At 41.1% G+C, this 12,514-nt stretch overlaps 1 protein-coding gene across 14 annotated transcripts in view; it reads left to right on the plus strand.

Moving 5' to 3' along the window:
* The window catches only part of LOC128803567 (rap1 GTPase-activating protein 1-like), a 43,742-nt gene that overhangs the window by 21,076 nt on the left and 10,152 nt on the right, over positions 1 to 12,514 (plus strand). For 11 of the 14 annotated variants that reach the window (XM_053970676.1, XM_053970674.1, XM_053970667.1 and 8 more), the window contains 12 exons: positions 894 to 972; positions 1,256 to 1,309; positions 1,399 to 1,482; positions 1,862 to 1,962; positions 2,614 to 2,743; positions 2,999 to 3,154; positions 5,332 to 5,403; positions 5,599 to 5,685; positions 6,370 to 6,504; positions 7,842 to 7,988; positions 9,180 to 9,283; positions 11,561 to 11,677. In XM_053970676.1, the coding sequence (XP_053826651.1) occupies positions 894 to 972; positions 1,256 to 1,309; positions 1,399 to 1,482; positions 1,862 to 1,962; positions 2,614 to 2,743; positions 2,999 to 3,154; positions 5,332 to 5,403; positions 5,599 to 5,685; positions 6,370 to 6,504; positions 7,842 to 7,988; positions 9,180 to 9,283; positions 11,561 to 11,677 (1,266 nt within the window). Of the gene's footprint in view, positions 1 to 893; positions 973 to 1,255; positions 1,310 to 1,398; positions 1,483 to 1,861; positions 1,963 to 2,613; positions 2,744 to 2,998; positions 3,155 to 5,331; positions 5,404 to 5,598; positions 5,686 to 6,369; positions 6,505 to 7,841; positions 7,989 to 9,179; positions 9,284 to 11,560; positions 11,682 to 12,514 lie in introns of those variants that run through there. The other 3 variants (XM_053970673.1, XM_053970666.1, XM_053970668.1) reach the window with 3 other exon arrangements.

Below are 12,514 nucleotides of genomic sequence, written 5' to 3' on the forward strand. Positions count from 1 at the left end.
GATGTACAGTTGCCACTGACAAGGATTTATCCAGGACTGAGGGGGAAAAATATGATTACATAGGAATTAGCTACAAGAAAATCACTGATGAGTTTCTTCCACTGTCTCCAGAGAATGCTTCAGACTGCCAGCAATAATCTGGGAATAAACAGAGAGCCTGTTTGTGAGCTGTTTTGTGAGCCTTTTGTTTGTGAGCTGTGCCTGGGAATGTTTATCTTCCTATGTGGAAGAGACCAGGGAAGAACAAAAGGGTAGTTATTCCTCTATTAAGATATTTTATTGTATGCAGTACTTTTTTGCCCAATAGCTTGTTTATAATGGTTTGAAGAGGCTTTTGACAGCACAATATTTCTTCTTCCTTAGAAAGATATCTCTCCTTAAATACACATACAAAGAGGAAGGCGGCTTTCCTCTGTCAGCTTTCTGGAACAATGCTACACCTTTACTTTGCTACCTCCTTTACTTTGCATAGATCTGCTTTCCTAGGCTGTTCCTAACAGACCTTTTAACAATCTTTCAAGCCCTCACTGATTATGGGAAGCCCTTATTATTCTGTGTCTGTGAATTATATTTTGACATTTAGATTTCTGTGAATGAAAATGGTGTGGAGGGGAAGCAAAATTCTTCATCAAGGCAGACAAGCGTGCAAAGGAGCAGAGACACCAAGGGCTCCTGCTTTGTGTCCTCCGCTCACCACAACAAGTGATGAACAGTGAGAAGTGAAAATACCTTGCTTTTCCAGTGATTCTATGCACCATAGTTGAAATTAACCCTCTGGAATTAACTGCTTTAACAATACTCTGAAGGAATGGCTACTGTTTCTTTAAAGATCCAGTGTTTCTTGTGTCTCCCTTCAGCCATCAGTCTCTAATGCCTTTTTTGTTCTATGTCAGGACTCGTACTGGCACCAAACATGATCTAATTCCCATTTCCTGTCTGAATGAGTTTCCCAATGCTGTTCAGATGGCCAAGGTGAGATTCATGCTTGCCTATTTGTCTTAAGGCCTCATTCTTCAAGTTATTTTCACCTCTGTCCTCTCATTTCCCTCTTTTTCTACTATTCACCAGCAGAACTGTTATATAGTTCCCTTTTACCCTTCCATTTGCCTTCTTTTCTTTGTCTTCTAATTTTACCTCAGATTTTTTGCCTGAAGGGGCTCAGATAATTATATACAGTGCCTACGCTGTCATGCCTGCAACAAGCCAGGGCACATGATAATCACACTTTTATTTCCCTGTCTCTCTCACTCAACAGCTACTGTGTGAGGATGTGAATGTTGAACGCTTCTTTCCTGTCCTGTATCCCAAGGTACAGTATTCTGATATGTCTGTATATCACTTTCCATCAAGGTCTGGCTAATGACATCCAGTTGACAATTTCTGTTTTTATTACCTCAGGCCTCACAGCTTATTGTTGCATTTGATGAACATGTCATAAGCAATAACTTCAAATTTGGGGTCATCTACCAAAAACCTGGACAGGTAAGACCCATCAGATCCCATGGTACTTGGGGCAAAATGAAAAGAGTCAGTTTTCTTAGCTTAAAGGATGTAATAGCAAGGTCTGCACTGTCCAGAAGCAGTGGCATGGAGGCAGCAGTGTTTGTGCAGTGCCATGGTTCCCTTGGCATGCCTCTTCCACCCACAATTTCTCTGGCAGTATAGGCTTTGTGGATCTCTGAACCCTAACTCTAACTCTCATGGCAGCTTGGGGCTGAGGCACAGGACCCCAGCACCATGGGGGGCTCAGATCAGAAATGTATTCAAGCAGTTCAACCTTGTTGGTTGAACTGTCTATAGAAATTACTGCCTGTGCTTTGTACTCCTTGTGCTTCTTACTAGTTCTGCTTTCCTTCTGTAGACAACTGAAGAAGAAGTCTTCAGTAACACAGTAGAGAGTCAGGGTTTCCTGGAGTTCCTGGATTTCCTTGGTGACAAGATTCAGCTGCAGGATTTCCGTGGGTGCGTACACAGGGCAGCTGGAAAGCCAGATTAACTTAGGGAACATCATGTGTTCAGAGGCTGTGACTCTGTTACAGCCCAGCTTCCAGAGAAGTGCTGTGTCTTCTGAATCCCAGTGCAGGTGAAGAATCCCTGAATGCTTTTGTCAACCATCATGTCTGGGAACTAGTTGGAGCTTAGGTCTCTGCTGGTATTTTGATTTAAAGATCTCGTGGTATCTCAATCTGACACGCAGCATCAGTAAAGAATAATTCTACTTGGCAGTGCAAATACAAGTTTGTTTCATAGTGGTATGGGGCAGTATTGTTTCTGGCTCTTTCTGTGAGGCATCCCATCCCTTCTGTAGTTCTAACTACATGAATGTACTAGTATGGAATGTGTTTCTCAGAAGAATGCCAAAGAAGGTAGCTACTTTGAGGATCCCTGGTTTAACTTCATAGCTTTAACAAGCTGGTATGTTCACCAGCACAAACATAGTGCAGCTTCAGTCATTGCATTGGGTTGGGGGAGACTTGGTGCCTCACTATCACTGATTACCTAAAAATTACCTTTGACAGTCCTGATGTAGTACTGTTGCTGATACTGTCTGTCTTCTCTCTGCTCTCTCATTCCTCTACTGCCTGACCTATGGCGTGGTGTGGATTTGCTCAGGTTCCGGGGAGGCTTGGATGTTACCAGAGGTCAAACAGGCACTGAGTCAGTCTATACAAATTTCCGGGGGAAGGAGATCATGTTTCATGTGTCCACAAAGCTGCCCTTCACAGAGGGAGATTCCCAGCAGGTATCAGGAGGGGCAGTAAACATTACAACAGTGTGTCTGGGAGAGGAGGGGTATTTGAAGAAGGACTGCATAGAGGGGACAATGGTTGACTGTATAATGTTGGGAATTATGGCTGGAGTAATGGCAAATGTAGTGATGAGGGGTTTGGCGAACAGATGGGTGTGAGATGTTAGGCAGACTGTTGTTTGAGGTCCCATCATACTGTTCTGCTCTTTTTCACCCGCCTTCTCTCTTCATTATTTCTTTCCTCTCCAGCTTCAGCGGAAGCGTCACATTGGGAATGATATTGTAGCCATCATTTTCCAGGATGAAAGCACACCTTTTGTCCCTGATATGATTGCTTCTAATTTCCTACACGCTTATGTGGTAGTTCAGCTCACTCATAGCACCACTGGGGACACTCTCTACAAGGTAACCAGGATCAATAGATTAACCTGTACTGATTTTGATCCTTGATGTGGAAATAGGTTCTTGGGCCTTTGGGAGAGGTACAGTTTCAGCCAGATGTCATCCTGATTTCTTGAGTATCTACACCTGAAAGCTGAGTTAAGTTGTATGATTTTCTAAGTAGCGACTAATTTCTGAAGCTTAAAGCTTGGGAATTGAAGCAGAAAGGATTCAGATAAAAAATTTTGTTTGCATGGCAGAGCACGAGCCACAGTTGATCGTATTTTGGGGATTGTCTTGCTTACATTGTATGCACTGCCTGTGCTGCACAGCACAGTGCTTGCAGCTTGCACTGCTGAGGCTGCAGGTCAGATAGAATCCAAGCCAGCTATACCTGCTTCTGGGGATTCCAGAACTGATGCCCATCTGGCAGGGATGTGTTACCTGTTAGGGCCTTCCAGCAGAAAAAGCCCTGTAGAGCCCAGATTAATTATCTGTGGCTTTTGGACGCAGCTCATCCTCTCTCTGACATGAGTCTGTATGGATATCTGTATAACTTTATGTTCAACTTTCAGTGATGCTGAGAGAGCAGAAAATATAAAGAAACTTGGATTTGTGATGGATTTTCAATTGTAGAAACATTTTAATCCCAAGTGCCATGTGTTGTATTATGTAGTGATTTTGATGTGGTGATGATGAGTCCTTATGCCTTGGAAGTCTACAGAACACCAAGAATATCAAAATTAGGACAGTATCCCCACCTCCTCTTCCACCAAGAGCATGTTGGTGGTGGAGCAACCACCTTCGCTTGTTCCCTATGCTTTGGGCAGCTGGTTTGTAGTGAAAACCCTGTGTTGACCAGACCATGGAGCTCCAGCTCTCATCCTGCTCTCTGTTTTGTAGGGCACCAAAATTCACTGGACTTTTTAATGACAAGGAAAGAGCTGGAAAAGCTTGCTATTTGTTGTGTGTCTTCCTGCCATTGTTTTCATCTTTGCCTGTCTGCAGTACCATTTTTTTTTTGTTAGTGTAATAGGGCTGCTTCATTCCATGAAGAAGAAATCCATCCCAGTAATCACCCTAGAGCCAATGCAGAGTTTTCTGTAAAGGCTTTTCTAAAGGGACTTTAACTGATGCTGCCTTGAGAACATTGTGGTACACAAAAGACTGCCATTTGAAAGATTTCTTTGCCATCCCTTGTTCCATTTACTTAAGCTTTAGTGCCTCCTGTTAAATTGGAATATTAATGGAATTTATTTCACAGAATCAATTTTTGCAGTCAAAAAACTGAAAATGCAAAGCAGAATTTTAACCGGTAGATATCTATTAGGAGAGAGATGGAGGCTTTGAAATTCGGGGAGGTGGCCTAAAATGTGAGAAAACGGAATTAAATCAAGAGTCCATTTCCTTCTTCCTCTCATTAAACTCACACCTCTTAATGGCTCTGTGACATTTACTGTTGTTTTGAGGCAGTTGTGGTTGTTATGACATTTTTCCCTCTTGTATGAAAGGACAAATAATGGTCTTGTTTCATCTGAAACATGACAACAAAAACCCTGTGAAATATTGTGAAGTACTGTATGTATTTTGTAAGATAGCTACATATAATTATGGGTAAGAGCTGTGAAGAAACAAGTGACTGTGTAAAAACTGGACTGCATTTCAGTTACTTCTTTAGACATTGGTATGTCAGGTAGGAGCATGCTAAAAATAAAACAAATGAAACCTATCTCTTTCTGGGAAATGCATTTGCATGTTTACCACCTGTGACTCCCAGAGGCAGTGGCACTGCGATACTCCCCTCAGTGTGCAGCATATCTCCACCAAAGATTCTCTGTAAAAAAAAAAATAGGTGAGTACAACCACACTGACAGAAGTTCTTTAGTGGAGGTTAATCTTGCAGGCTGAATAGGAGCATTTTTTGTTCCTAAATATACTGGTTATACTAGTTATTATTTTAAAAAAGCAATCAGTTCAGCTTTTTTCATTGCTCTTACTGTGTGCACATCTAGCTGGCTGAGTTTCTGAGAGATAAATGAGCACATCCATCCACTGAGTTCAGGAACAGAGGGATGCACAGGACACTATATTACATCTCTTTTTTATAAGTAAATTATTTAGGAGGAATCAGATCTATCATAGTAGTTTGATGGTCTCACTTGTGTTCTGATACTCATTTTTTCCCCCTTCTATTATTTCAGGTTTCAGTCACAGCCCGAGATGATGTCCCCTTCTTTGGACCACCACTGCCAAATCCAGCCATATTTAAAAAGGTTTGTTTCTGTTTCTCTGGTCCAGTGTTAGTTGGCAGGGGACGTGGTGCACACAACTTATGTTCTGAGTTGGTATTGTCAGTCTGGCTAGAGCACTTTGGAGGTCCAAAGAGTAGTAAGCTGAGCTTTTATAATGTGATATTTTTACTAGTGTTTTCATCTCCAGTTTAGTCTAGTCTTCATCTTGTCTTGTAGAGTGCAGAGTTTCGTGAATTCCTTCTGGTCAAGCTCATCAACGCCGAGTACAGCTGCTATCGAGCTGAGAAATTTGCTAAATTAGAGGTGGGTCTGTTACCTGGCTGCTTCAATTAAAAATAATAATTATATATATATATAATAAATATATTATTGTCAGATAAAGAAAATAAAGTAAAATTTCTGACTTCCAGTTTTGTGTTGCTTAAGAAAGGAAGATGAAATGTGATTTTTTACTCAGTTACGGGATATTTCCTTCATATTTCTTAGCAGGTGTGATAGAATATGAACAGGTACACTTTAATATAAAGATCTAATCCTCAAGTAAGGATGGGAATATGATGCATATATTTTTTTGGAAGAAATTCTGTATTAGCTGAAATTCAGTAGTATGCTACAGGATGCATGCTGATATCACTGATTTTTGGTTTAAGGTACCAAAATTCTGTTCCACGCTCTGCTGTTGCCTGACCTAGAAAAAAAAGTCTCTGTTTCATCAGCTGTAAAGAAGTGTCCTTTATGACTTGCTTTAGACAAAGTTTGATGGGGCTGGGTGTTCCTGCAGTATAGTCTGTAACTATGCAGTTAAAACCACTTCATACTGTTTAAAGTGATTTTCATGGGGTTTTGTTGTTGTCATTGTTGGCCTTTTGGGGTTTTTTGTTTGTTTGTTGGGGTTTTTTTTAAGAAGGATGTGAGACATTGAAAAAACAGGAAAAAAAATCTCTCCACTCCAAATAAAAGCTGTTCTGATTCCCAATGTTGATGCAGGAAAGAACACGGAGTGCCCTCTTGGAGAGCCTTTTTGAGGAGCTGCAGCTTCGCAGTCGCAGCATGATGGGATTACCTGTAGGGGAGGATGACAAGATAGAGAATGGCAGTGGGGGCTTCCTCGAGAACTTCAAGGTGAGCCTTTCTACAAACCTACAGTGTGGTCTAGAATTCCATACTGGCCCTTAGAAGCCAAACTCTTTATGCTTCGTGCTGGTGTCAAGTGTCAGATGTGGTTTTAATCCATGACTTACAGAAGAAGAAGTCAGTGTTTGCAAGAGGAGTTGTAATAGCTAGGAGCAAGGTGCTTTCAGTTCCTACAGCAGATCTCTTTCAATTAATTTTCATTATAACGGAAAGAATTGCAGAAGCTACTGCAAAAGTATCTAACTTATCTCTGAGTGTACTGTCTAGAAAAACTGTGATACTTTACTTACGCTCTAAAAGCCAAAGTTAATTTACCTTTTTCAGTGTAGAGGCATGTTAGGGGGTTTTTATTGTTGATTTTTTTAAATAAATGAGGTGACAGAACTTTCTTTTAGAAGTGATAAAGATAATGTATATGAGAAAGCAAAGATTTTGTATGAATGGGCATACTGAGTTTTGAACTGGTTATACAGAGAGAATCTTTATTGCTTTCCTATTCTATACCTACTTGCCCTTTCCCACTTAACGTGGGAAGTCTCTTGCCACTTCTTTTATATAATAAGTTATCTCTCTGGAAAGAGAGATGTGTTATAAATAGCATTTCTTCAGATGACTTTATGGCTTTATATGGTGGGTCAATTAGAGTTATTAAGGTCTGTGAAACTAACCTGTTCACAAATAGGTTTGGTAGCTGTGTCCGTAGCTTTGGTCAGGTCTGGGATGCTTTGGTGAGGTTTTTTTTTTAACATACAAACTGCTTTTGCTGCTAACCATGAATTTTAACCCATTCATGTCTTACACTAATTCTCCCAAAATGTCCTTTTATGACTTCTGGCAGATGCTGGGATTTGCACATCATGTACACAGATGACATTTGTAAAAGGCTGAGTTAAGTCAGAAAATGGCTTTTTTAAATTGCTGCAGATTTTGATATGTCTGCTTTCCCATTGAAACCAGAATTCAAGTTCATATGAGACTGAACCTTACAGCCTTGAACAGGAGTTTGATTTTGTGTTTTATAACCTGTACTGGATAGGACTGCTCCAGGTGATGCTGTTTAATCCAGTGTGCTGGGATACTTGTAGGAAACCTCTATTTATTGCAATAGGAGAAGGGAAGTGAAACTAGAGAACATATTTGAATCCATGAATCAGCTAGGACCAATCTAAGGTGCTGCCTTCTAGGAGTTAGGATCTGTGTGGTTCTGGTGTCAGTCTGTCATAACTTCCCACTCAGTCTGTGGTGCTTCTCACACTACCCTACCGTGTGCATGTCTATATGTGTATATCTGTGTTTGTCTGTTTCCCTGCCTCCCTCCTGTTCAGCGGGTGATCAGAGGCCGCAGCCAGAGCCTGGATACCATGGGGATATCCATGAGAAAGCAGCAGCCAGCCACCCTGCCCAGCCGCCCAGCTACAGCTGGCCTTGCCCTCAGCCAGAGTGTCGCCGAGGGCCCTAAGGCCATTGCTGCGGTAAGGTATTCGGGTGGGCTGTAAGAAGAGAACCCGGCATACCTTTGTAACCACTCATACATTTCCTTTCCCTATTAGTTTGTCCTTTTGTCCCACTGTGAATCTTTTTCTTGTATCATCCCATTTCACAAGTGGTGACAGCATGCGTTGGAGTCTGTTTTGTCTGTGCCCATCTCTAGCCCCAGTTCATGTGTAAACTAGAGCTGAGATTGATGCAGACTGGGAGAAGAAAGCCAGCCATGACTCTACATCAGACATCTATCTCTGATATCCTGGATTAGATCCTTTACGGTGCCATGTGTTAAAAAATGCACGCACTGTGGTTTGGCTGGAATGGTACTGTATTGTCATATGGCAAGACCTGAGAACATAAGGAGAGTAGAACTGTTTAATTTTCTTTGATTTCACCAATCAGACTATTTTCTGTAATATAAACAGGTGCACAATATATTCAAGGTGCTGTTTTGCTGTAAATAGAATTTGCATGTTGGGAACAAACAGCAGAATTAATAAAGTTTGGGGTGAGAAAAAGAATGAATATTTCTAGTCACTATCAAAGCCTTTCTTTGATAGGGATACTAAATATATGTGACCAATGAATTAAAAATCTATCACAAATCTTTCCAGAAAAGGATCCGTGTTTCTGATACTGAAAATATGGTTACCTTGGCCAAAGTGCATCCAGCTGGTTGTGGTCTCTGCACTAGTGATGTCAATACAGGCAAACTACAAAAAAACCCATCTCTGAGTAAGCCAAGAAGGTGCCCTTCAGTGTGAAGATTTCTTGGTGACAGTTTACTTGGTTGTATGCATTCTTTATGTCAATACAACGAAGTCACAGCGTACTAATGACTTGGGTTTGCTGCCTCCTTTGCTCCTTTAACTTTTGGTTTTCTTTGTCTTTCTGGTTCTGCCTCTCCTCTCACCATATAGGATACCTCCCTTCCCAAACCTATGTTCTGCCTTTGTGTCTTTGTAACTCTGTTCCTTTCTCCCACCACCTTTTATAAGCCCTGGCTGCTCTTGCTTGCTGACAGAAAGTACTCCTTGCACAGGTGGAGCTGAGCTCTTGTATTGCAGTAAAGGAGAGGATCTGGATCCATGTTGCAAACTCTTCTCCTATGCTTTCAGCTTTCCACAGTTTTTCCTGTCTTGTTCCTCTCCTTTCTGTCATGCTTTCCTTTTTTCTAGTCTTTTGCCTTGCCTGGTAGGAGCCCATCACGTACTCGAGCCAGCCGCTTCCATGGGCGACGGAGTAGTGCCATTGGCATTGAAAACATACAGGAGGAAAAGAGGTATGAGCTGTGGGGAGATAAGACAAAGAGGGTAAAAAAACCAAGAGGAGATGGGAAAAAGAACATATAAAGGCATATATAGGCAGAAGGGGAACCATCAGGAATGAGAACTAAAATGGAAATTGTTGGAATGGGAAGAAAAGGGACTGATTATCAACTGATGGAGAAATGGACAAATAACAGAAACAGACAAAATTAAAAGAGGGCATTTGGAATAGGAGAGAATCAATATTTGAGTAAGAATGGAGGAAATGGGTGGAGGAACATTATAAGATCACTCTTAAATATTGTGCAGTATGATCCAGGACTCTAGAGTTTCCTGTCCTTCACTCACCACTTTAGAAGCAAGTCAGCTGAAAGGCTGGTATTTGGGAAGGGCTTGCTTGTTTGTATTCATGTTAAAATATTCAAATAGGCAAAACTTCTGGTAACTTAAAGGATTTATTTAAAAAAGCTTTTAGTCCAAATGACTAGTGTTTAAGTTAGATCATCTGAGAAATAATTATAATTAATGGATAATATGCTGATTCAAGGAGTGATTTGGCATATATGACAGAATTATAGCCATTCAAAAGTTGTCTACTGGTCACGAGAGATTATTTAGTTAAATTATAAATTTCTCTCAGCTCTAGCTGAGACATCTTTTTAAGATTATACAGAGTCTCAAAAGTCACATGAATGCTCTGCATCTAATATGCAGTTTTCCCAGTTGCAAGAATTCCAGGAAACAGCTTAGAGACTGGGTGCAAAAGGGGGAAAGTAATCTCTAAAGTGGAAACTAGTTATTTTAGGAGGAAATTACTGCATTTTCCCTTCTTTCTTAATGAGGTGCCTATGACCTAATCTGAATAAAAATAGAACTTCATTTAAGAAAAATTAAATCTTCAGGGGCAACTGCCCTGTAACAGTCTAAGCTATTACAGTAGCCACAGCTTCTCACTATTTAAATACTTCTGTACCTTAGGCAGCTGTGTCCTTCAATCCATTATTTTGTGTATAACAACCGTTTCTATCCCCTTGAAGGATCTGTAAAACTTTCTTACTACAGGGAAAACCCCTGGATTTATTTTCTTTTTTTTTTTCCCTGCTCTTTGCTTGGAGGGATCTGATGAACTAATTGGCTTATTTAGCTTCCTTTTACTTGCTTGTAAACTTAGATGTGAGGAACAGGGACCCTTAGTCTGTATTTTCTGAAAGGCTTTTTAGGTCATTCTTGAAGGTGCAGTTTCACTAGCAACTGCTGTAACAGTTCGTTGTTATTGAAAGCAGATGTGATACTTCCCCAATGTCCTTTTCATCTACCAAATCCTGATTATTCCTTGTGATGATTGCTCAGATCCCTAGTGGGCCTTTCATGGAACTGATTCAGCCCATTAATCAAATAGAAAAAGTATCAACTTTCTTTCACTGGATTAATTGTCTGCCAGGTTCTGCCATGAACTGGCTCGTGGAGAAGTCTGATGGGTACCAGGACTGGTGGAAAGTGCACTCAGCAAGAATGAAGGAGGCTGGAGCATGCTCTCTTTCTGGGAACAGTGAGCTCAAAGTGTCATGTGTGACTTCACCCTGAAGCTGTAATTTAATGACATGCAGGCTTTGTTGACAGAGCTGACGTGGTCCATCCCGCTTGTTAGTTTGTTGTCGGAGTTTCAGGGTTGTTTTAATTTTAGAGTTACTTTTTGTCAGGGCAATTTCCAGTCTCACAAACAATTGTATCAGCATAAGTGAGGATGTCAGAAACTGTGATATTAGGGGCACAGGTAGGGTCAACTGACGAAGAAAGCAGAGGAAGAACTTTGTGACGAACTCCATCACTGAAGCCCTAAGAAATCTCCCAAAATCCCTTAGTTTTCCTTTCTTTAATTAAATGTACCTCTCATTTCAGTTACTCACACAGACAACCTTCTTCAGAGGTAACTTGACAAGTTCTAGTAGCAGTGACACTTTTGTAACCATCATATTTACGCTCTCTATTAAATCCTGTAGCTTCTTGATACCAGTGGAATGGGGAGGATAGAGGAAAAAGTTAAAAAATTAAAGGTGAATACTGAAATTAATTCAGGCCTTTATATCAATTCAAAAGGAGCTTAAAGTTGGCCAATTCCAGATGTCACATGTCACATCTAAGGAGTGTGCCCTTTTTAGCACAATTGTGTTTGCTTCCCTTTTACATGTATACAGGAGATACAGCTTTCTACTGTGTCTTGTAAGGGAGTGTTAGACTAAATGGTAGTTAACTCTGGCCCTGGGGTATAGCTGGTTTCTTTTTTCTCCCAGCAGAGACACCACAGAGAGGATACAAAGGGTGTTGGACAGTCCAGGAGCTTTCTTTGACCTGAAGTCTGATGGATCATCCAGTCCCAGCTCTCCAGAGTTCCCCAGCAGGAAGAGCAAGTGAGTTGAAAATAAATTTTAGTATTTGAAAGATGCTCACTGTCTCTGCTACTGGCTTAAGTGTGGTGCATGTCTTGCTCTGTTGGAGGCTTTACTGAAATTGTCCACATCAGGCATTGTAGCATCTCACAAGTTGGATGTCTAGCTGTGGCACAGTAATTCAGAGCCTGTCAGGAACTTGGCTTTCTTAAACAGATCGTGATGAAATATGGGACCACTTGATTTTGGTTGTATCTCTACTGTAATGTGAGCTTGCATCCAACAGGATACACAAAATCTTAGCTGTCCAATTATCTATGTTTACTCATGTGTATGTTTCCTCTGTAGTTTGCTCTGGAGTGATTTTGGAGCTTCATGGAGAAGCTTGGACAAGGGTATGTTGGGATGTTGGGTTGTGCTCAAGTTCTGCCCCTTTAAGCAGGATTCATGCTGCTGCTCCCAACCAGTGTGAACTAACCTGTCTCCAGTCTCCCCAAAGTGTTACAGCAGGATTCCAGCACGGTCCCATGTGTTGCACCTATATTTCATTGCTAAATCACGCCATACCACACCCAGTGGTATGTGCAAAACACTTCATGCAGTAGTCTGCAAGTTAATTCTCCAGTTTCTGGTTGTCAAAAACTGGAAAAATGCAATTTCCTGGTAGTGGAGCTTTGCTGCTGCTAAGCTGTATTGTACTGGGATGTGATCCTACCTAGAGGACTTCAGGGAAACCACCTATTTACATTTCTAAGACCCCAGAACAGCCTGTCTTTAAATCAAAGGCTGCAGCTGACTTTCTGGAACATTTTGCCACACCTAATTTTTTTCAAGAGAACTTGGATGAGACCTGTGGCA

The sequence above is a fragment of the Vidua macroura genome, chromosome 2 (genome assembly GCF_024509145.1).
Source record: "Vidua macroura isolate BioBank_ID:100142 chromosome 2, ASM2450914v1, whole genome shotgun sequence".
Lineage (NCBI taxonomy): Eukaryota > Metazoa > Chordata > Aves > Passeriformes > Viduidae > Vidua > Vidua macroura.